This window comes from Raphanus sativus, chromosome 6 (assembly GCF_000801105.2).
Source record: "Raphanus sativus cultivar WK10039 chromosome 6, ASM80110v3, whole genome shotgun sequence".
Lineage (NCBI taxonomy): Eukaryota > Viridiplantae > Streptophyta > Magnoliopsida > Brassicales > Brassicaceae > Raphanus > Raphanus sativus.
In genome coordinates, this window is record NC_079516.1 from 16,046,298 (window position 1) to 16,071,601 (window position 25,304).

Below are 25,304 nucleotides of genomic sequence, written 5' to 3' on the forward strand. Positions count from 1 at the left end.
CACTCAAAATAAATAACCTTCAGTTGATGTGTGATTTACATGAGTGTCATTTTCTACGTGGCATACTCACAAGCACTCTCACTCCTATTTAAAAATAACCCTTAGTCTACTAGAATTATTACATATTATGCAATTGATATATTTCAACCTACAATTAAATTGACGTACTAATTTGTTAAAAAACAAAAAAATGTAAACCTTAATCTTCATGGGCGCCCCACGGCTGAATTGATGGAAATTAATGATATTTAAGTTTCGGAAATTAGTGGAATATATCTATCTTATTAAAGTAGAAGTACTTTAAGCTTTTGTTTGGTAATAGGGATATGAGTCTTTAAAAAAATTAAATTTTGTTTGGTAACAAAGATAGTAGAGAATTTTGTCTTTTCCTTATTTAAATGATAGATTTAAATATTTAATGTCTTTTCTTAATTTAAATAATAGATTTCTTTAATAGAATGAATCTTAACCAAAAAAAATTTCCTTATAGATTTTTTGTTAACATTAAATATTTTCAATATTTATTAATAAAAAAATAAAATAAAAATCACACATCAAAATCAATTTATATATCATATAAATAAAATATAAAATATTTTATTTATTAATTGTTAGTATAACACTTTTTAATATAAGTTCAATTAGTTATAAATATTAGATTTTTATATGATACACTGTGATATAATAGACGATTAAAATCACATAATATCTATCTTATTAAAGTAGAAGTACTTTAAGCTTCTCTTTTGAAACAAAGATATAGTAGTAAAAAATATATAATGTTGTTTGGATAAAATGGATAAGTATATTAAGAAAAATAATAATGGCTTAATTGAATCATAGATTATTATGGCCCAAAGTACAATTAACATTATTTTTGGATTTTGTATGATAGTTATTAATTTGTTAAAGAAAATTTTAAAATTATTATAGTTCTTTTGAAGGATTTTTGAATAAATAAAGAACAAATGTAATTTATTTATATAAATATATGTTTTGTATGATATTTTCTGTTTTCATAATTTTAAACATTTTCTGCAAAATTTCTTGATATATAATTTAAAAAATATAGTATAGCTATATAAGTGGTTCACCTCATGAGTTATTATGTGTATTTAAGAGTGAAACACTATTATTAAGTAAAAGAATTATTAAATTACAAAAGTATAAATATTTGTAAAATTCTTACTACCGTGTATACGGGTCACAAACGCCTTTATAACACGATATAGAGTCGAAATACATAGTTTAAACAATAAACAAAAGTAGTAAAACTGAAATCGTTAAATTTAGTTTTCTAAGTTTGTAAATACTGTAAATTCATCATAATTATTTATCAAAAAGGTATATACATATTTATTCCTAAAATTTTGGAAGATTTTGCTTGGGGATCTTCTCATTTAAACGAAATTCCAACACTTATCTCCACAAAAATAGAATAGAGATTAATAGAAACTCAGTTACCATTAATTATTCCTAAATATTTTCACATAAATTTAAATCAAGCAATTTTTAACTAATTTATATATTTATACATAAATTTTAGAAAGATTTGACGTGGGTATCTCCTCATTTAAATCAAGATCTCAAACTTGATCCCCACGAATTAGAATAAAGTTTAATAACTACTAAATTGCCATATCTTTATAGTTCATAATTATTCCTAAAATTTTTTACATATAGTATTGTTTAAATCGTACGAAATCTTAACATTTATTCTTAATAACATCATTTTCCAAAACAACCTTGCTCGCTTTGTATATATACACTTTTTACGCTTCTTTTCTACACATACATTCAGACTTCACAAAAAGAAAACGATGGAAAACAATCAAAATTATGTCGACGTTCACAAAGTGAAACCACATAAAGATGCTTGGAAAGTGCACGTGAAGTTATTCCATTGATAGACATCGAACACAAGTTTTGGAGAGGAAACTCTAGAATATGTTCTTGCTGATGAAATAGTAAGTCATCACCTTACTAAATTGTCAAGATATGTTTTATCTGTTGGTACAATTTTGATCATTGTTAATTTCGTGTGTTTAGGGTGGCAAAATACACGCAAGTTGCAAAGCAAATCTGATGTTTCGCCTGAAACGAAATCTCTCAATTGGTGAATGGAGATTCGTTGAACACTTCAAGGTTGTTGCTTCTGGTGATATAATTACGAAATACAAAGTTTAAATAATAAACAATAAGCAATACAATTTCGTTCAACCAATTTAAAGTTCTGAAATATTTATATATATCATAAAAACAAAAATCAGCCCAATATCCATGTAGATGCGCGAATCAGCCTCTAATATTATTTACCATAATAAACTAAAGTAGTAAAGACTGTACTCATTAACCTTCTGTTTTTCAAAATTTTATATATATCATAAAAATAAAGACCTGCCCATTTGGGCGGGTTAAGATCTAGTTAATTGTATTATCCTCTGATTTCTCGATCTTATGTAATAAATTAGTTAGTTAATGAGATTATGATCTTTTTAAAATCAATCTCGCGGGCAATTAGTGCCAAATCCCATGTACATTCTATATTTAACTGTGCATTTAACGTTCAATTGATACATAAAAAGATGACGTATCAATTTATTCAACAAAATCGACGCAATTGATGGCAATGATTGATATTTTAAATTCGTGTTCTTAATGCAAATACTATAGTTGCCTTCTTTCTCCAATTTGACGATCCCCTTTGTATGTCAATTTTGTTGTGTCAAAACTGTTATTTTTATATGTCAAATACTATAGTTCTTAATGCAATTTTTATTTTATTTTTGGTACGGTTATAAATGCATAAATTTATTTTAGGAGTCAAAAATGATTGTTGATTGAGTCATAGTTGTATGATTTACTAAAAATAATCACATTCTTAGTTTCCTAAAATAAAAACGTGATTTTAGAATGATTATTTGAAGGCATAGCAATAATCTCGGTATCAATTTTAAATGAAATTAAATCTTTATGAGTCGATTTTTTTGTATAACTAATATTTGCCATATGTTTACAACACGAAAAACATTCAAGTGATATGAATTGGAGAGCAAATAATTTATTATTAATTACATAATGTTTTTAAAAATAATAGTGATTTGCTAAGATATCACATTAACCCTAAACTAATTTTTTATTTATATAAATACATTGTTTTGCTGCTATTGTTTTTTTATCATGATAAAGTCGATTGAATAACTTGACTAACATAACTAAAAATAAAAAAAATCTTAGTTTCCTAAAATAACAAAAAGTGATTTTAGAATAATTACTTTAAGACATAGCAATAATCTTGGTATCAATTTTAAACGAAATTAAATATTTATGAGTCGGTTTTTTCTAAACAGCCAACTAATTTTCATTTAATTTTGGTGATAGTAAAAAGGAAATTACATTATGTACCAAATGTATCGGCGTTGAATGAATATCATTCGAGTGATATGCATTGGAGGGCAAATAATTTATTCTTAATTACATAATATTTTGAAAATATTGATGATTTGCTAAGATATCACATCAACCTTAAACCGATTTTGTTAGGTATATAAATATGTTGTCTTGCTGACATTGTTTTTTTATCATGATAAGATCAATTGAAGAACTTGACTAACATTGATGGGTTTTCGAAAATCATTTTTGAACCCAATAATGTTTCAGAAATCGATGCTCTCATAAAGAAATATATCATTTTGTTTTGTGAATTTGGTAAATAAGGGTGTTTAGTTCCGTAATCTGATTGCTTTTTATTTCTTTCTATAGGATTACAAACTAAGAGTTCTGAAGACATTTTTCACATCATTTGTAGTTTATCATTTTTTTGTTTCCTTATAGTTTGTTTCTTTCGTATTTTATTTTTCTATTACCTATGTTTTTTAAAATATTATAATAATTATTATTATATCAAAATAATAATTTTATCGCCTAGGTTTTGTTTTATCTTAAATTCATAATAAATCTATATAATTCTTCGCATACTCTTATTTTATTTTTTCCATAAATTATACTTCATTTACACCTAATCAATCACACAAGCTTTTTCCGGAAAAAAAAAACAAATAAGCTTACAATATATATACCTACACAATTTTGACAGCTATATATATATCATTATATCTGATATTTTTCGACTAAAACTTTTTGCTTTATAATATATTTATGTTAAAAGTAATAATCTCTTTTACCTTAAATTCATGATAAATTTATATAAGTCATTGCATACTCTTATTTTACTTTATTTTCCATAAATTATACTTCATTTACACCTAACCAATCACATAAGCTTTCTTTTTTAAAAACAACAACTAAGCTTACAATATATATACCTACACAATTTCGACAGCTATATATCATTATATCTAATATTTGTGACTAAAACTTTTTATTTTATAATATATTGGGGTTAAAGTTAATAATATATTTTAGTCATTCACTCCGCGCATGGTCTGAATATTTTTTTTATATTACAATAACATTGTCATTAAGTGTGTCGCTTATGGCACACTTGCTCATGTATTCAATGATTTATGGAATTCTACAGATGCAGACTTTGTATTCTGTGTTTTATAGTTTTGGAAATTTAATTGAAGAGTAGATAATATATTGTAATTTTTTAGGAGCGTATATATATTTTAGATGGTATTATCTGTTATTTTTGGTAATATTATTTTATATTCTAGAAAAATTCGATTGAAGAATGTTACTAACGTTGATGGTTTTTCCAAAATTGTCTTTGATCCCAATGATATTCCAGAAATCGATGCTTTCAGAATGAGGTAATACATTTATTTCACAGATTCAGTTAAATAATGTGTTTACTTCCGCCACTTTGTCACTTTTTATGATCGTAATAGGATTGCAAATGGAAAGTTCTGAAGTCACAATTCATCACAGATGTTTTCTCGATTTTAATTTATTTTGTTTGAGAATTTTTATCCTGAAAGATTTTATTATTCGATTGCTTATGTTTTTTTATCTTTACTTCATAATTGATTTTATATTAGTTTTTGATTTTAATTAGGGCTCTTATTGTCTCTCTTCCATTACCTATAGGATAATTAAAGTAAAATATAAACAACTTTAAAAAAGAAATCAGGATTAATTTCTTAGTGAAATACGCAGTTTTGTCTGAACTTTAATTTTAAAACATGTATCCTTTTATCTATGTAATATACTTTTATAATAACTATTAATTTATAATAATAATTTTTTAAAATCTATTCACTCCGTGCAGGATGCGGATTATCACCTAGTTATCTTTCTATTTAATTTTCACTTTCTTTATTTGACACAAAATATCGGTGGCATATTAGATTGTTAACATAAACACAAAAATAACTTAATATTATACAATTAACTGTTACAAATGCATCATTTACTATAAGCCAAAAATTTAAAAGTAAAATGAATACCCGTCTGGTCGGATAGGTAAATATCTATTTATCATTTAGGGCCTGACTGGTGTAACCGCAGCGGTTGCAGTTGCGGTTGTGGGAGTTTGCGGGTGCGGGTGGTTGCGGTTTTAAGCGTTTTTTAGAGATTTGTACGATTGGTATAACTGTTAGAAATTGTTGCGTTTGCGGGACTTTTATGACTGGTAAACTACCAAACGCAACATCTGTTAAATAATAAATTAACAATATTTACATTTTATGTAATTATAAAAATATTAAAAAATCATAATAATATGATAAATATAAAAATTATATTTATAGAATCATATTCTTAAATTTTAAAAATTTATAGAAAATATTTTGGTTTTAAATTTTTATAATATAAATTGAAATATAATATGAATACATTTTACAATTTCTATTATTTCAATTTAAAATTTTTATTCGATATTTTTAATATTATTTTTATTTATTCTATTTTTTTTAAGAAAAATTACCCTCCCGCAACCGCCCGCAACCGCAAACGCTAGCTGGAACCAGCTTTTGATTTTAAGAGGTTCGGAGCGGTTTGAAGCGATTTGTAGCGTTTTCTGTGATTGTTTCGAAACGCTAACAATCGCTATGAACCGCAAAAGCTGCGTTTGCGGGTGGTAGCGGGAAAACCAGTCAGCCTCTTAATATGTTATTTTAATGTGCAGAAACTATTACCGTTGCACCACAGTGGGTTGTGGGGTGAAGAAGAGAGTGGAGAGATCCTCCGATGATCCTTCCATCGTCATGACAACTTACGACGGTCAACGCACTCATCCTTTCCCCATGACGCCACGTGGACATATCGGAATGCTTACGTCACCAATTCTCGACCATGGTGCAATCACTGCGTCATCATCATCATCATTCTCTATCCCTCAGCCACGCTACTTGCTATCTCAGCATCATCAACCTTACAGCAGCATGTATAACAACAACTCTCTAAGCATGATCAATAGAAGCTCCTCCTCTGATGGCACTTTCGTAAGTCCAGGGTCATCATCATTTCATGGATTTGGTTATGTCATGTCACAAGCTTCTACGTCAACTACTTCTGCCACTAGAGATCATGGATTACTTCAAGATATTCTTCCTTCGCAGATCAGATCGGATACTATGAACACTCGAACCAGTGAAGAGGACAAGAAATGAACAACTATTTCCCCCGGGGTACTTTTTTTCTGGCCGCGACCGGTTGATTTATGAGGAGTTTTTGACCGGTTTAGATATTTAAGCCGATATTGCTAGCTGGTTTTCTAATGTTTTTTTTTCATCAATATTTAGCATCTTTTTTTTTCGGAATCACGATTAAACAAATAACTGATGCTAACTAGGAAGTAGGAACATAGGTTTGTAGCATATGTGATATAGATGTAACTTCATTTTTGATTCTGAGTATTAACAAAGTGTTTCATTTTCTTCCTGGAATATGATAGGATGCATACTGCGCATGCATTTGGAGTTTTGTTAAATTATATGTAGACTTTTCATATCATTTAATTTGCAATCCTGCTATCAAATAGGCCGGCTCTCATTTTACAATTTATTCATATCTTACTAAATTCATTCATATCATGCATTCTTGTAGTTTAATACATAACATATATACATTCATTCAATATCTAACTTCAATTTAGTTCCAAGACGTAAAATTAATTAGTGGACATACATTTATTATATGACCTCGTGTCTTTACTAGATTATCATTGGCTAGATGATATATAAAACAAATACTTAACTGAATGTATATATGCTCGATTTTCAAGTTTCGTAACTATGATACTATCCCTTCATACTTATTCACACCCATGTACACGCATCCTTTATTCCAAACTAACATCTTTTTTTTGTAACACAACTTTTCAAATTAAAACAAACATCTATGATTTCAAAAATGGTGACATATAATAGCTTATGTTACTCGTCAATCATCACATATAATATTCAAAAGGACTTTTAGGATTAATAAATAAGCACGCAGATTGTGACATGCATACTTGACCCACCATTGATTTTATTTTTAGATATGGGCATATATATGGACCATATTTTAACATACACAACATCATTTATTATATAGCATAAGAAAAAAAATTGAATTGTTATGGTATGGAATTACGGTAATGTCATATTTTAATATATCGTTTTATGTAAGTCAGCCTTTGACATTAATTAACAAAAACGAAACTAAAGCAACACACACACTGGTGTAGATATATGTCCATCATACAGTTGATGCATCGAGCTATATATGCGTGCACATATGCTTTACGACTTTTTCAGTAAGCCGATAGCTACGCAACTGATGTATGGCTGAAATTAAATATAAAAGTAAATGCAAAAAGCATAGTTAATGTCCATAATGGATTGTTTTAATCACTAAAACAAATAGAAACAAATAGAAATTAAATATAAAAGTAAATGCAAAAAGCATACCTTTCTCGGCCTTTTGGCTAAGATCAAGTGTAGTATCTGTTCTTATCAGTTTAATATTTGATATGTAGGCCATCGGCCTGCTCGATATTAATTGTATTTTTTAAGGGAGAAAGCCCATAAAGATAGCTTGCTATCTGGACTTTCATGAGTCGCCCATGTGTTGCACTATTGCACGGGCCGGCTCAACCCACCTTTTTAAAAAAAAAAAAAAAAAAAACAAATAGAAACAAGAGGAGTTCTAACAGGCTACTCAACAACTCTACTCCATCACCAACTAAGTAGCAAAACAAAGCATGCTTTTTATATTATGGAGAGTTAATATACTAATAAATGCCTTTCTTTAATCACACCATCCCGTTCGTAAAGTTGCACGCATGTACATATAACATGTATACGTATATAGAGGACGTATATTAGTATTATTTTTTACTGCATGACGCCGGTTATGTTAGGATCTTAATTAACTGTTTACTGTAAAATAAGCTGAACGAGTTTGATGGTAAATTAATTAAAATTGCACTGTATGATAGTTTGTAATTGTATTCTGTTATCATTGAGTATGGCCAAATAGCCTGTATATATACATCCGAGATAATCCTAATCTTCTACGAAGTCTAAGTAATTACATCATTATCCCAATAATATTAGGACTTATCTAATATACATAGTAGTTATCATATTACTCCCCCTCAAGTTGGAAGTGTAAGGTTGCGCACACCCAACTTGGACAAAAGATCTTCAAAGAGAGGACGAGGAAGTGACTTAGTTAACATGTCCGCAAGCTGATTCGTAGAAGTAACATGTTCAAGAGTGATGAGCTTTGCCTTAACTGCATCGCGAACATGATGACAATCTCTTTCGATATGCTTAGTGCGCTCATGGAAGACAGGATTAGTTGCAATATAGATAGCAGACTTGCTGTCACAGTAGAGATGCATGGGCAAAGGATGTGAGAGAGTAAATGAGTCATAGAGCTCCTTCAGCCATTTGAGTTCCTTAAGTGTGACTGACATTGCGCGATACTCAGCCTCAGCAGACGACAAAGACACAGTATCTTGCTTCTTAGCTCGCCAAATGACCGGAGAGTCACCAATAAAGATTATATACGCACTGAGCGAGCGTCGAGAGAGTGGACAAGAAGACCAATCAGAGTCACAATAAGCACTTATCTGCAGAGAGTCATTTGCCTTGAGAAAAATTCCTTGCCCCGGTGATCCTTTGAGATACCGAACTACTCGTAAAGCAGCCTCCCAATGAGGTAGGAGCGGCGCTTGCATGAAAGTAGAAAGAATGTGTACAACATATCCAAGATCAGGTCGTGTAGTGGTCAAGTAGATCAGACGTCCCACAAGCCGTCGATACTGCTGTGCATTAGCAGGTGGTCCATCAGCTTCAAGTAGTTTATGATTAAGTTCCAACGGAACATAACACGGTTTGGCTCCTAACAAACCTGTTTCAGCAATAATGTCCAAAGCATACTTGCGCTGAGACAAATAAAAACCAGTGTCATTCCTGGCCACCTCTATTCCCAAAAAATATTTTAACTTGCCAAGGTCCTTCATCCGAAAACACCTGCTGAGGTAGTCCTTAAACTCCTGTAGCACTGTTGCATCATTGCAGGCTATAATGAAGTCATCAACGTAGACTAAGATGTGGAGACAGATGGAGCCTCGGATTTTGGAGAAGAGCGAGTGATCGGCATAATCATGAGAGAATCCAAACTGTGTGAGAGCAGAAGTAAGCTTAGCGTACCAGCACCGCGGAGCTTGACGCAAGCCGTACAAGGACTTCTTTAAGCGACATACTTTAGTAGGATCGGAGCAAGTGTACCCTTGAGGAAGCTTCATATAAATTTCTTCTTCAAGGTCTCCGTGTAAGAATGCATTTTGTACATCCATCTGATGAACAAGCCAACCTTTCGCAGCAGCAAGTTTGAGAATAATACGGACCGTAGATAGCTTAGCGACAGGCGCAAATGTTTCGGTGAAGTCTTCACCTTCTTTCTGGTTATTGCCCAGAACAACAAGACGCGCCTTACGTCGCTCAATTTTGCCATTAGCGAGATACTTGTTGGAGTAAAGCCACATGTTCCCGAGTGCTTTTCTTCCTGGAGGCAGAGTTGTGATATCCCATGTATTAGTTTCTTCAAAAGCATCAACTTCCTTACCCATCGCATCATTCCAGACTTTAAGTTTAACAGCTTCTTTGAAAGATCGAGGAACCTCATCATTGATGATAGCTGCGAGATATGCTCTGTGGGATTCTGAAAACACGTGGTTAGATACATAACTGGAGATGGGGTAAGGAGTGTTACCTGAGACCGTTTGTAGAGGACCATGATCAGGTAAGGAGAGATCGTGAGAGGGTTTATTATTCATGAGAACAGAGTGAGTCACATAGTCCTTGAGAAGTACAGAAGGCGTCTTATGACGCAACCCGCGACCAAGAATCTCAGGTAAACCCGGAGTAACAGGAGACGATGGATCAGTAAGTTCCAAAGGTACAGAAGACGAAGATGGAGGCGAAGTTGGTTCAGAAGATGGAGGCTCCTCAGAACTAGTAGGAGCTGTACTTTCAGGTAAGGACGACGGAATAGGAGAGATAGCAGGCTGCTCAGGTGATCCAGAAGGAGGTGGAATAGGAGTAGGTATTGATACAGAGGACGGCAAGGCAGTCTGATCAGTAGAAGAAACAGGTTGGTTGAGTGAGGAACTCCCCCTTGATGAAGGAGCCGGTAACAACCAATCCTCGATAGAAGCATCATAGTAGTTAGTAGGAGGAAGAACAGACTCATCTGAGTCAACACCAGGGAACTTTGATTCTGAAAACACAACATCCCTGCTAGAGAAAAATTCCTTTGTAGTGAGATCATAAAGTTTCCAAGCTTTCTTGCCGTAGGGGTAACCAACAAAAATGCATTTACGACTCCGATCACTGAACTTGTCTTTATCTCTGGGCCGATGATGCGCATAGCAGAGGCAACCGAAGACTCTTAGTTGATCATAGTCGGGCTTTTTATTGAAGAGAAGCTCATATGGCGATTTGCCATCTAGTAGTTGAGACGGTGTGTGATTGATCAAGTGTGCAGCAGTGAGTATACTTTCACCCCAAAACGAGGGAGGAAGACGAGCTTGAAACAGGCACGCACGAGCAATGTTAAGTATGTGACGATGCTTCCGTTCAACACGTCCATTCTGTTGTGGTGTGTCCACGCAGGAAGTCTGATGCTCAATGCCATGTTCCTTGAAGTATTTCCGAAGAACCAAGAACTCTGTGCCATTATCGGATCGTACCTTTTGCACCTTTTTACCAAATTGTCGTTCACAGAGTGAAAAGAATTGTTTCAAGAGTTCTGCAACCTCCGACTTTTCCAACATCAAATATATCCATACGGCTCTAGAGTAGTCATCAACAATTGTTAGAAAATATTTAGCTCCACAGGAAGAAGAAGTACGGTAAGGACCCCATACATCGCAATGTATCAAAGAGAAAGGTGAAGAAGCTTTATTAGAACTATTGTTAAAAACACAACGGGTTTGTTTGGCCCGAAAACAAATCTCACAAGATGCTGCTTGCTCAGGATCAAAACTAAGGTTATCTAAAAGCGGTAAAGAAGATAAAACTCTAAAGGAGGGATGTCCTAGTCGCCGATGCCATAGTTCTGAGGTAGAAGCATTCCTAGACGCAGCACGATGAACACTAGCAGCTCTGACTCCCGTGAAATAATAAACCCCCTCTCGTTCTTCACCCGTTCCAATCAGGGTCTTCGTAAAACGGTCCTGCAACACACACAAAGTATCAGTAAAGATGGCTATGCACCCTGTTTGTTTAAGTAGGCAAGAAACTGAGATCAAAGTGCAGTTAAAATCAGGGACATAAAGCACATCAGTCAAGTAATAGTTTTGACTAAGAATAATAGTGCCCTTTTTCTGTGCTTTCGAGTAACGTCCATCAGGGAACTTGATTGACGAAGGGAGAATGTCAACGACATTGGTTAGTAGAGACAGGTTTCCTGTCATATGATGTGAGGCGCCTGTATCAATAATCACATCATTAAATATAGTTTTACCAGCCAACTTTTCAGTCGAGATGTTAGACTGTTGTTGAGTAGATTGAAGCAGTTGAATAATCTGAGCAATCTGGTCGTTGCTTATAGGCGCCGAGGATGTTGTATTGTTTGTAGTAGCTCGTGTAGAATTACTGCGACCACGACCCCGACTTCCAGCAGAGAGACGACCACCACGTCCTCGATGTCCTGATCCAGAAGAGTTGGTTGATCTTTGTTGCTCATACCACCACTCCGGATACCCATGTAGCAAGAAACATTCTGATTTGTCATGTCCTTTTCTAGAACAATGAGTACAAAATCTATTTGGATCACGAGAACGTGTAGAAATTGTTGCAGCAGCCTGACTCGTTTCATGGGTAGATGTTTCAGCTTGAGCAGAGAACCCCACGGCCTCTGTTTTAAGCTCTGCAGTCCGAGCTGTATTGTTGTGTTGTTCCTCTCGAACCACACGTGAGTATACATTATTCAAGTCTGGAAGGGGATCTTCGTCAATGATCTGAGAACGTATGGTGCGGAAGCGAGACTCGTCTAGTCCAAAGAGAAACTTGTGCACACGAATCTCCTCTCGTTCTTTCTCTATCTCGGTCGAAGCTTCACATGTGCAGGAAGGAGTAGTTTTGAGATTGTCAAGTTCTTCCCATAGTTTTGTAAGCCTTCCATAATAATCAATGACACTTTGTCCGTTTTGTTGACAAGATCCAATAGCATCGCGTAGTTGATGGATCCTAACACCATTACGAACAGAGAAGCGTCGCTGAAGAGTTTCCCAAAGCTTATGAGCATCGGGTACAAAGGTGACAGTAGAACGTATCTTAGGATCAATAGATGTCCTTATCCAACCCACAAGCATGGAGTTCGTAGCAAGCCATCTAGAAAGATCAGGTTCTGTTTCTGGCTTTGGTAAAGAACCATTAAGAAACCCGAGCTTCCGTTTGGCTTGGATAGAGTTGGACAGCTCTGTAGCCCACTCGGAGTAGTTATCACCACGAAGCAGAACGGAGGTGATGAGAGCGCCAGGATTATCTGACGGATGGAGGTAGTACGGAGATAAGTCGACGCTAGTAACAGCCGGAGTAGTAGTAGAAGTTATTGCAGAAGTAGTTTCTGCCATGCTTTCTATGAAGAAGCACGATAGAGAGAGAAGAAGAAAAAAAACTAGGTCAAAGAATCTTAGGCTCTGATACCATATGATAGTTTGTAATTGTATTCTGTTATCATTGAGTATGGCCAAATAGCCTGTATATATACATCCGAGATAATCCTAATCTTCTACGAAGTCTAAGTAATTACATCATTATCCCAATAATATTAGGACTTATCTAATATACATAGTAGTTATCATATTACACTGTCATAAGAACTAGTTACTAGTATTAGATTTAAGCTAACCATTTCAAACATTTCATCAAGTGATCGTAATGAGTTTAAGAGAAAAGTAGACGTATTGTATATTGTATAAAATAGTACAGTATATTATTTCATTTTAAGCTGCAGGAAAAAGAGAGGGATATACGTGGCAAATGAGATGTGAAAATTTGACGGTTCGTATAACATCATGACCAAATGTTAATTTAAATTGCATCATGCAAATGTAATTCAGCTAATCACATACATGTTTTAATTTCTAACGAAGAATTTCCTGTAGTTTCACTTTTAACTCAATTCTGTAAATAATAGTCTTTTGTATATACAGAAAACGTACGGGTGAATTGTATATACGTATGTATATTGTGTATGCAAATACGAATTCGTGAATTCGTGGTGTACAAGGAAGAAATAGAAGTGGGTTTGGCCACAATCATTTAGCTATCATATAAACATCGTTAAGATTCTAATTATTATGTATGATTCGTTTAATAAATGTTACTCATTGCAACCAAAATTTGGTTGTTTTATATATAAATATCAAGTATCATGTAATGAATCTATTTAGATGATATAGTGGTTGATTTCGTGAAATCGATGAATAGATTGATAAGTTTATTGCCATACATGATGTAGTAGAGTAATGAAGTACTAAAAACCACAGAAAAAATGTGCACCGTTCTGCCCAAAAAAGAAAAATGTGTACCGTTTTCTTTTTCTTTTCTTATTTCCCAACCACCAAGTCATGCTCAGTCAACATTTTAAATTATACATGTGGTGGTTTCTGCTGGGCTTATTATATTACTTTTAGATATGGGCTGCTTTGTACTCTGGATCCGGCTCATATAGGTGGGGTTGCCGCAAAAATAGATGTAATTCTGTTAAAATAACTATAGATATATAATTTTCCAAAGAACCCCTAATAAAGTCAATAGCTCGGTTGGTTATTATACATTCTTCTGCCGCTGTCTGTCTCGTCTCTGCTTCGAATCTCTAGACGGTGCATAATTTTTGCAGTATTCTCTGCAAACCTTCCGTCACAGCTCCCCGGTAATATCCCTCTTACTTTCTCATGCAGATCCGCTTTCTCTTAGTTAGTGATGTGATAAAGTTTGAATCTTTCTCGAGCTCACGAGATTCTTGTGATCCACGTTTTAGGGCTTGGGTGAAATCTTGTTTCTTGACTTTGCATTGTTGCCAGGAAGAAGGAAAGAGATGGACTTTGATGACGAAGAAAAACCATTGATTTATTTCTCCTTTCTCTGACCAAATGCAAACTGTATTATATATAGCATAAGTTTTGATAAATATTTACTTACAAATTACAATATAAGAAAAAAATCGAATTTTTATGGTATGGAATTATAGTAATGTCATATTTTAATATATCCGTTTTATGTAAGTCAGCCTTTGACATTAATCAGCAAACACCAACCTAAGCCCCCACACACACCGGTCTATCATAAAGTTGATACATGGAGCTATATATGCGTGCACTTAGGTCTTTTTCAGGAAGCCGATAGCTACGCAAGTGATGTATGGCTGATATTAAATATAAAAGTAAATGCAAAAAGCATAGAGTTAGTAATGTCCATAATGGACTGTCTTTTAATCTCTTGGGAATGGCTCAAAAGCTAGCTTCTGGTATGACAGTTGGTGCGCTCTTGGTCCCTTAATCAAGCATTTTAACTAATCTAGACTTAGAGTTTATAGTTAATGGGTAGATTTTAGGATGAGATTTCAAATTTCAAAAAGTAAAAAATGGATATTAAATTTTTAAAATGAAAAGAAATTATTTTGGTCATTTTTTTTTTTAGGATTATTTTTATGATATTTTTTTTTAAAAAGATATATGAGAGAATTGCCCTTATAATAATGTTATAATTACACATAATAATTTGCATGAAATTACAAATGGGTTTTGTTAATTTTGACCTAGTATAAATGAAAAGGGCCACTTGAGTTGTTAAAACTAATTGTATAAACCGGAGATATTGTGTTGTGTAATAATCATGGATTGAAAATCCAAAACTATGCGTATGAGTTTTTACGGGTTTAACATTCAAAACCAATTGTATTTATCTAAAAGATCGTGACATATCAAGGCCTAAGGCCCAAAATTTGATCATCTCCCGACAAAACAGCGAAACACTTATAGTATACACGCATATAAGCAGCAGTTATTTAGATTATAGGTTGCAGTTATATATACACACGCATATAAACATTTATTTTTAGGTTTCTTGTTTTTTTTAAATGGATATAACCTTGTATCGATTGGTCATACGGCAGAATTAATATAATAGATATTACTAGTCAATCATCACATATAATATTCAAAATGACTTTTAGGATTGATAAATAAGCACGCAGATTGTGACATGCATACTTGACCCACCATTGATTTTATTGTTAGATATGGGCATATATATGGATCATATTTTAACATACACAACATCATTTATTATATAGCATAAGAAAAAAAAATTGAATTGTTATGGTATGGAATTACAGTAATGTCATATTTAATATATCGTTTTATGTAAGGCAGCCTTTGACATTAATTAACAAACACGAACCTAAAGCAACACACACACTGGTGTAGATATATGTCCATCATAAAGTTGATGCATCGAGCTATATATGCGTGCACATATGCTTTACGACTTTTTCAGTAAGCCGATAGCTACGCAACTGATGTATGGCTGAAATGAAATATAAAAGTAAATGCAAAAAGCATAGTTAATGTCCATAATGGATTGTTTTAATCACTAAAACAAATAGAAACAAGAGGAGTTCTAACAGGCTACTCAACAACTCTACTCCATCACCAACTAAGTAGCAAAACAAAGCATCTATCTTATTAAAGCTGAAGTACGATTTCGGTGTGTTTGGATATTTGGATAAGAATATTAAAAAAATTTAGTGTGTTTGGAAATATGGATTGTAGTTTTTTTAAAAAAATTAATTTTGTTTGGAAACAAAATAGTAGTATTAAACAGAAAAAGTAATGGGCTTAAGTTATTAAGTCCATTATAAAAGAATGTTATCAATATATATAAGAAAAATACAATACAAAGCCCAATTTGAAATAACAACTCAAATTATGGTTTTTATATTTCATATTAAATTTTTAAAATATAATATATATAATTATTTATATGATGATACATATTAAATATTATTAATTATATGATTACTTATATGATGGTACATATAAAATACGATTAATTATATGATGAAATTATACGATATATAATAATGACTAAGGATGGATTTTCAGACATCCATACGGGTTTGGTTCTTATCGGTTGCGTTTTGGATTTTCAAGGTCAAAGATTTAAGTCCTATTAGGATGTTTCTAAATTTTTGTTTGAGTTTCATTCGGATCTTTGCGGGTTTGGTTTGGGTTTGGATAACCTATTTAAATAACATATATCAAAATACCTAAGTTTAACATATCAATTGGTTTGATTTAAAATTTTGGATACGAAATCAATAATTATTTCAAGTATTTTTGGTGATTTGAGTATACTTTAACTATTTCAGATATTTGTTTTTGACTATCTATATATATTTTCAAGTATTTTAAACCAATTAAAAAGTATAATTCTTGATGTTTTATATACGTTAAATATAAAATAATTAATATATAAGTATATAAATCTATTTTTAGATAAATTCAGGTACACAAATACTTCGGTTCCGATCCGATTCGGTTCTCTAACTAACAAAATTTTGAATAATTCAAAATATTTAATCAATTTATGTTCAGGTTTGGTACTATATTTACGGATTGGTATCAGTTCTGTTCCTCATATTCATTTTGCCAAACCATAATAATCATATGAAAAACAAATATCATCATTTTTTTTAAATATACATTCGCAGAGGTGCAGAGATCAAAGTCTATAATCATTTATTTTAACAACAAGCCAAATAAATATGTTGATTGAAGAGCGAATAAAACAAAACTAGATAAATACATAGTTTACCAGAGACACTCTATGTGTCGAATTTATTATAAATAAAATTTTATTAAAATAAATAAATTCAATAATTACAAACAAATAATATACTTCATAAAAGTGAAAACTAATACCCGTACTTTCGAAGCGCGGATCAAAATCTAGTGCTTTTTATATTATGGAGAGTTAATATACTAATAAATGCCTTTCTTTAATCACACCATCCCGTTCGTAAAGTTGCACGCATGTACATGTAACATGTATACGTATATAGAGGACGTATATTAGTATTATTTTTTACTGCATGACGCCGGTTATGTTAGGATCTTAATTAACTGTTTACTGTAAAATAAGCTGAACGAGTTTGATGGTAAACTAATTAAAATTGCACTGTCATAAGAACTAGTTACTAGTATTAGATTTAAGCTAACCATTTCAAACATTTCATCAAGTGATCGTAACGAGTTTAAGAAAAAAGTAGACGTATTGTATATTGTATAAGAATAAAACAGATTGAATTTAAACTTGAGAGATAGTAGGTGGATGTCGTTGAGCAGAGTTAATATCTCCAAATTTCGCCTTTTCGAATTCACCAAATCAATGAGGATTTGAGAATCCGAGAAGATCGTAAGAGACACTAGTCCGTTGTGGAGGAGAGAGATCATGGCGTTTCTCATTGCCAAAGTTTCCGCAATCAAGGGCGAAACTACAAATCTTGAGGTCGCTGAGTGAGGTGTTGTTGTTCCAGCATCATCTATTATCCAAACCAGACCTGCACACATCGTCGATTGATTCCAAGCGGCATCAATAAATTATTATGTATGATTCGTTAATAAATGTTACTTATTGCAACCAAAATTTGGTTGTTTTATATAAAATATATCAAGTATCATGTAAGAATCTACTTAGGAGATATAGTGGTTAATTTCGTCAAATCGATGAATAAATTGATAAGTTTATTGCCATACATGTAGTAGACTAATGAAGTACTAAAAATCACAGATAAAATGTGTACCGTTTTCTTTTCTTTTCTTATTTCCCAACCACCAAGTCATGCTCAGTCAACATTTTAAATTTTACATGTGGTGGTTTCTGTTCGGCTTATTATATTACTTTTAGATATGGGCTACTTTGTACTCTGGATCCGGCTCATATAGGTGGGGTTGCCGCAAAAATAGATGTGATTCTGTTAAAAGGACTATATATATAATTTTCCAAGGAACCCTAATAAAGTTAATAGCTCGGTTGGTTGTATATTCTTCTGCCGCTGTCTGTCTCGTCTCGGGTTCGAATCCACTAAACGGTGCATAATTTTTGTACTAGTCTCTGCAAACCCGTTCCGTCACAGCTCCCCGGTAATATCCCTCTTACTTTCTCATGCAGATCCGCTTTCTCTTAGTTAGTGATGTGATAAAGTTTGAATCTTTCTCGAGCTCACGAGATTCTTTGTGATCCACGTTTTAGGGCTTGGGTGAAATCTTGTTTCTTGACTTTGCATTGTTGCCAGGAAGAAGGAAAGAGATGGACTTTGATGACGAAGAAAAACAAAAAGATGTCTCAAAGACCCGTAGGTTTGCACCTGGTCGTGCCCGGAAGCCCAAACCTGACCCCAACTCCAGTGCATCCCTCACAAACCGATGCTCCTTCCGAGTCTGTCAGCAAGAAGAAGAAGACGTTGATGGAGGAGGAAGAAGAAGAAGAAGACGTTGTTGTTCGTGAAATTGACGTGTTCTACAATCCATCTATTGGTGCTAACACTGAGGTTAGCTAGAGATTATTTTATTATTATTATTATTATTATTATTATTATTATTATTATTATTATATTATTATTATTATTATTATTATTATTATTATTACCTTCACCTATTAATACTAGATTATGATTTTTGCTAATCGTTTTAAGTGTTTTGATTTCTCAATGATGTCTCAGCTTTATGTTCTACAATACCCTCTAAGACCGTCTTGGCGTGCATATGAAATGGATGAACGTTGCCAAGAAGTGAGTGTTGTTCCCTTTGTTTTTGTTTTGCATTTTCTTGTGTTCTAATTATCATTTGTTTATTTGTGTCTTTTAAGGTTAGAGTGAACCCTTCTACCTCCGAGGTGGAAATTGATTTGTCTATGGATGTTCACTCCACTAACTATGACTCAAAGTCTGCAAGTGAATTACATATAACTAAGCAGGTCAGATTCTAGTTCCAATCTTGATCCTTTTCAATAGCAACTTTCATTCATTCTTTCTTCTTGTATTTGGTATAGACCTTGACAACAACATGGAAACCGCCTCCTAAGTTGGACTATGCTATTGGAGTTCTTTCAGGTGATAAGGTATTGATTGTCTTTCCCTCTTTTCAATAACATTGTACTGTCTAGCGTGGATGATATCTTATAAGACTGGACTTGTTGTCTTGCAGTTACACTTGAATCCTGTTCATGCTGTTCCTCAGCTCCGACCGTCTATGAAGTATCTTTCATCAAAAAGAAAACAAGCAGAAGCTCCTGAAGAATCTGCCAGAACATCAAAAAAGCAGGTAGGGGGTCATGCTCTAACATTGTCCCTCTAGAGTTTAGCCTTCTTACTTTCTCTTTGTCAAAGATTGGACTGATGAGTAGTTTTGGCTACTTATGCCACGTTTATATGATTTTCATCTCATTTCATTCATGACAGAACAAGGTAGTACAAGCTTCTAAGGATCAGAAACCATTATTACATGAAGAAGTAAAGACAAATTTGGTTTATTTTGGTTTATTTGATTTGTTGTTAGATATATGGATTTGTAAATTTAATACTTACATCTTTCTTTTATTCCTTTTAGAATTGGGTTTCACTCAAATATCATGGACTTGAATCAGATTCTCACTCTAGATACCTTACCAATATGATGGCCAGTGAGAACTCTACAATAGACTTCAACATGAGCCGGTATATGATGTCCTTCCTTTTCACTGTTTGAGATAATCTGTGTGTGTTTCCTGCTTATCTTTATATCTTCTTTGTATCTCATTGAAGGGAAGCTTATATCAACTCATTGTGCCGTGGGGAAAGCAGCAGAAACTCGAAAAGGTTTCACTTTAACCTCTCTTTCATCAGTTTTCTATATGTTTTAATTAAGTCTCTGACTCTCTCAGGTGTTTTGTGCAGGTGATGCAACTCTTTAAGAATGGGTTTGTTTTAGTGACTTCAAAAGTTTTGAAATTATATGCTGAGAGATTTATTTTGTTATCCATTAGGACCGTTATGACTCAGTAACATTTGAGGCAACTCTAGTGAACTTGCGTTGTCCTACTTTTAGAAAGAGAAATTTGAATAATTGAACTACTCAAATCCAAAGATTACACAATTGCAGCAGAGACCAAACTCATAAGTTACATCACAAACATGGGCCTGAGAATTTGTTTATTAGACCAACTCTAACATTCCCAACGCAAAAGGAAAACTCCATCAAAACAAAAAGGAAACAACTCATTAGTTTCCTTTTCTGATCATCGTCGGTCAAAGATATTGCTTAATTTAATAGAGTTTAGGAAAGTGTATGACGTTATTGTATAGAGGAAAAGGAATATGTGATCTGTTGTGTACAGCCGTCGATTAGGTTAGAAGAAGAATAGAGAAGAAAACATATTGAGGCAAATACCCGTTTAGGGTTTCTTATTAATGATGTGATAATAATTACAAATCCTTAGACCCATATTTATACAGTCTCAAAAAACCCATATTTCCGACCCACGAGTGCTGGGCATTTTACTGGTACAATAGAGATTTAAGACACACAGATGCAACAAACACCACCTTGACGAAAAATCTCTACAAAACTCCTTATCCCGTCTATCTTCTGGGGGAACCTCCATTGCTTCTTAGCATTGGCAAACACGGAGCAGATTCAAGCAATGCTTGAACTTCTCCGTTGTAACAGGCTTGGTCAACATGTCAGCTGGATTCTCCGACGTATGCACCTTCTCCAATAAGACTTCTCCAGAAGCTGCTAACTCCCTTATCTTGTGAAACCTTATACGTATGTGCTTCGTCCTTCCATGATACACTTGATTCTTAGCCAAGCATAACGCGCTTTGACTATCACAGTGTAGCTGAACACCTTCTTGATCAACACCCAACTCGGATACAAGTCCTTGTACCCATACTGCTTCCTTAGCTGCTTCTCCAAGTGCCATGTATTCAGCTTCAGTGGTTGACATCGCTACAATACCTTGTTGTACCGATCTCCAGCAAATAGGTGCTCCTGCAAGAGTAAATACATACCCCGTAGTTGACCTGCTATTATCAAGGTCTCCACCATAATCTGAATCCACGAACCCAATAACTGAATCCTGCACTTCTCCACCAAACATAAGCCCATAGTCACTTGTACCTCGCAAGTATCTTAGGATCCACTTCACAGCATCCCAATGTCTCCTCCCAGGATTCGACATGTACTTACTGACTTGACTAACTGCTTGTGCTAGATCCGGTCTTGTACACACCATTGCATACATCAAACAACCAACTGCGCTAGCATAAGGAACCTCCGCCATATCTTTGAGTTCTTCAGCAGACTTTGGACTTTGCTCTGCTGTAAGTATGAAGTGCTTCGCCAATGGTGTAGAGACTGGTTTTGAATTCGACATATCAAAACGTTCTAACACCTTCTCAATGTAGCTCTTCTGAGAAAGCCATAACCTCTTAGAGCTTCTATCCCTGCGAATCTCCATTCCAAGAATCTTCTTTGCAGCACCAAGATCCTTCATCTCAAACTCTCGTCCCAGTAACCCTTTCAAACGATTTATGTCATCCATATCGTTTGCAGCAATGAGCATATCATCAACATATAACAGCAGGAATATGGGAGAATGGTCAAGGGACTTGACATACACACAGCAATCGTACTCGCACCTTTGATAGCCTATTTTTATCATATATGAATCAAACCGTTTGTACCACTGCCTTGGAGCCTGCTTCAAACCGTATAAAGACTTCTTCAATCTACACACCAGATGCTCTTCTCCAGGCTTAACCAAACCTTCAGGTTGCTCCATATATATTTCCTCCTCCAACTCTCCATGAAGGAAGGCCGTTTTCACGTCCATCTGCTCAAGATGCAGATCCCAAACAGCTACCAAACCCAACACAGCTCGTATGGAAGTGTGTCGTACTACCGGCGAGAATATCTCGTCATAGTCTATTCCTTTCTTCTGCGAGTACCCTTTTGCCACTACTCTGGACTTGAACTTCTTAGGTTCTTTCACAGACATCCCTTCCTTCTTCTTGTAGATCCACTTGCAGCCAATTGCTCTCTTCCCTTCAGGTAACTCCACAAGATCCCAAGTCTCGTTCTTATCCAGACTTACTGCCTCTTCCGTCATAGAACCAATCCATTCATCCCTCTCATTGCTATTAATAGCTTCATGATAGGTGGTAGGATCATCCATCTCGACCATAAGAGCATAGTTGACCATGTCTTCAAACCCGAACCTGACTGGAGCCTTTATTGCACGTTTTGGTCTTCTAGAAACCAAACTCTCCTCTGTTTCACGTTGAACCTCTTTCTGTGTCACTTCCACAGACCGCTCATCACTAACTTCATCTGGTTTAGCTGCACCAGACTCCTCCTGAGTAACTTCAGAATCCGTGATAGTCTCAATGGTCACAGGCACTCGGTCTGATATCGCCTGCTGCACCATATACTGCTCGTCAAAGACCACATCTCGACTAAACACCCTTTTCCTTGCCTCAGGATCCCATAACTTGAATCCTTTAACACCTTTCTCAAAGCCTAGAAAAATGCACTTCTTGGATTTCGAATCCAGCTTTGATCTTTCATCTCCTGCAACTAGCATGTAAGCTGGACATCCAAATATCCTCAAGTTTGATAGATCAATATCTACCCCAGTCCACACCTCTTCTGCGACCTTTCCTTCTAAGGAACTTCTTGGCGATCTATTGATGAGATAGACTGCCATGTTTACTGCTTCCGCCCAGAACTGCTTTGCTAACCCTGCATTCAACCTCAAACACCTTGCTTTCTCTGCAATCGAACGGTTCATTCTTTCAACGACACCGTTTTGCTGAGGTGTTTTACGCACTGTAAAGTGCCTCTGAATGCCATGCTCCGCACAAAACTTCTGGAACTTCCCGTCAGTATACTCTGTGCCATTATCCGATCTCAAGTACTTCACCTTTCTCTCCGTCTGATTTTCTACTTCAGCTTTCCAAACCTTGAAGTTTTCGAACACCTCAGATTTCTGCTTCATGAAGTACACCCAAACCTTCTTAGAGAAGTCATCGATGAATAAAACGAAGTATCTTGATCCTCCCATAGATTGCACCCGAGTTGGCCCCACACATCAGAATGGACATAGTCAATAAGACCTTTTGTCGTGTGTTGGCCCGTCTTAAAAGATACCTTGGACTGTTTTCCCATCACACAGAACTTGCAAAACTCCATCTTGCAATCCTTCAACCCGTCCAGAAGACCCCTTCTCAAGAGCTCTTTCAAACCGTGTTCCCCAATGTGGCCCATACGCATATGCCACAAGGTTGTACACTCCGACTCAGAAACTGCAGCTGCAGCACCACCTACAACCACGTTCCCTATCAACCGATATACGCTTCCAGCTGTCATCTGTCCCTTCATCACCATCATAGAACCTTTGAAAACCTTCAATACTTCATCATCATCTGATTTGTACTTGAAGCCGTTTCTATGTAGCAACCCCAGAGATATCAGATTCTTCTTCATGACTGGTATGTGTCTGACATCAGTTAATGTCCTGATAGTCCCATCATACATCCGAAACTTGACTTGTCCAATGCCCACAACACCACACGCCTTGTCATCCGCAAGTCGAACAGAGCCCATGTTTCCAGCCTTGTACGTTTCAAACCACTCCTTGTTAGGGGTCATGTGGAATGAAGCGCCATGTATCCATTATCCAGGTATCCGAGTGATCACCTGACGTAACAGCAAGCATATCTGAATCAGCTGATCCTTCCGAGTCTTCCACCTTCTGAACCATGTTTGCAGAGTTCGACGTCTCCTTCGAATTCTGCCCTTTGTCCGGACAGTCTCTCCTATAGTGGCCAGGCTTGCCACACCTATAGCAGACTACTTTCTTCCCGAACTTTGACTTTGACCTTTTCTTGCTAGTATCATCCTGCTGCTTCCCCCGCTGCCTTCCTCTATCCTGACTGACATACAGCCCGTCACCTTGAGAGTTGTCACCCACGCCTGTATTCTGCCTTCTCTCATGGTGAGAGAGTAGTGCTGCAGAAACTGTCTCCAGCTTTATGGTCGTTTTATCGACTGTTAGAGCTGTTAACAACGTCTCATATTGAGGAGGCAGAGAACACAGCAAGATCATGGCTTGATCTTCGTCCTCAATCTTCACATCCACACGAACCAGATCCCCGATGATTTGATTGAAGTTGTTGACGTGTGCAACCAGATCCCCGCTCTCAGACATCTTCAAACCGAACAACCTCTGCTTGAGGTATAGTTTGCTAGATAACGATTTTGACATATACATCTTTTCCAACTTATCCCACATCTCCTTACAAGTTGTGAGGTCCATCACCTGATGTGTTATGTCATCCGACAAACAGAGTCGAATCGTTGAGACGGCCTTATCCTGCATCTCTTCCCAATCATCCTGATCCATCGCTTCCGGTTTCGTCTCCAACAGAGACTTCTTCATCCCTTGCTGCGTAAGCAAGTCCTTAACACGCCGTTGCCACAGACCGAAAATTTCTTCCCATCGAATCTTGGAACATCGAACTTAAGAGAACTTCCTCCGGTCATCCTTTAGGGTTCGCAACCTAAAGCTCTGATACCACTTGTTGTGAACAGCCGTCGTTTAGGTTAGAAGAAGAATAGAGAAGAAAACGTATTGAGGCAAATACCCGTTTAGGGTTCTTATTAATGATGTGATAATAATTTACAAACCCTTAGACCCATATTTATACAGCCTCAAAAAACCCGATTTCCTTTTCCCAATAGAAATAGTAAATTTCCTAAACCGAAAAGGCATACCGTACCGCGGGGGCTT

At 35.0% G+C, this 25,304-nt stretch overlaps 2 protein-coding genes and 1 non-coding gene across 3 annotated transcripts; all 3 read left to right on the forward strand.

Moving 5' to 3' along the window:
* Nucleotides 1-6,083: 6,083 nt before the first annotated feature.
* On the forward strand, nt 6,084-6,575 carry LOC130495592 (probable WRKY transcription factor 48). The gene has a single exon (XM_056987009.1). It carries the CDS (start codon nt 6,084-6,086, stop codon nt 6,573-6,575), a length of 492 nt encoding a protein of 163 aa, XP_056842989.1.
* Nucleotides 6,576-7,855: 1,280 nt separating this feature from the next.
* LOC130497361 (U2 spliceosomal RNA) lies at nt 7,856-8,050 on the forward strand. The gene has a single exon (XR_008936353.1). It is a non-coding gene; the product is annotated as a U2 spliceosomal RNA (small nuclear RNA).
* Nucleotides 8,051-14,281: 6,231 nt separating this feature from the next.
* LOC130495593 (DNA-directed RNA polymerase III subunit rpc5-like) lies at nt 14,282-20,410 on the forward strand. The gene is made up of 10 exons (XM_056987010.1): nt 14,282-14,343; nt 18,726-19,023; nt 19,195-19,263; nt 19,341-19,448; nt 19,524-19,592; nt 19,679-19,795; nt 19,933-19,983; nt 20,081-20,187; nt 20,275-20,328; nt 20,407-20,410. Exons 2-10 carry the CDS (start codon nt 18,793-18,795, stop codon nt 20,408-20,410), a joined length of 810 nt encoding a protein of 269 aa, XP_056842990.1. The 5' UTR covers nt 14,282-14,343; nt 18,726-18,792.
* Nucleotides 20,411-25,304: the final 4,894 nt, after the last annotated feature.

Bases quoted from the DNA above. Each gene is read 5' to 3' on its own strand.
- LOC130495592 (XM_056987009.1), top strand. From the start codon at position 6,084: ATGTGCAGAAACTATTACCGTTGCACCACAGTGGGTTGTGGGGTGAAG.
- LOC130495593 (XM_056987010.1), top strand. From the start codon at position 18,793: ATGACGAAGAAAAACAAAAAGATGTCTCAAAGACCCGTAGGTTTGCAC. The intron at 19,593-19,678 runs GTATTGATTGTC...GTTGTCTTGCAG, and splicing joins GAGTTCTTTCAGGTGATAAG to TTACACTTGAATCCTGTTCA. The intron at 20,188-20,274 runs GTATATGATGTC...ATCTCATTGAAG, and splicing joins ATAGACTTCAACATGAGCCG to GGAAGCTTATATCAACTCAT.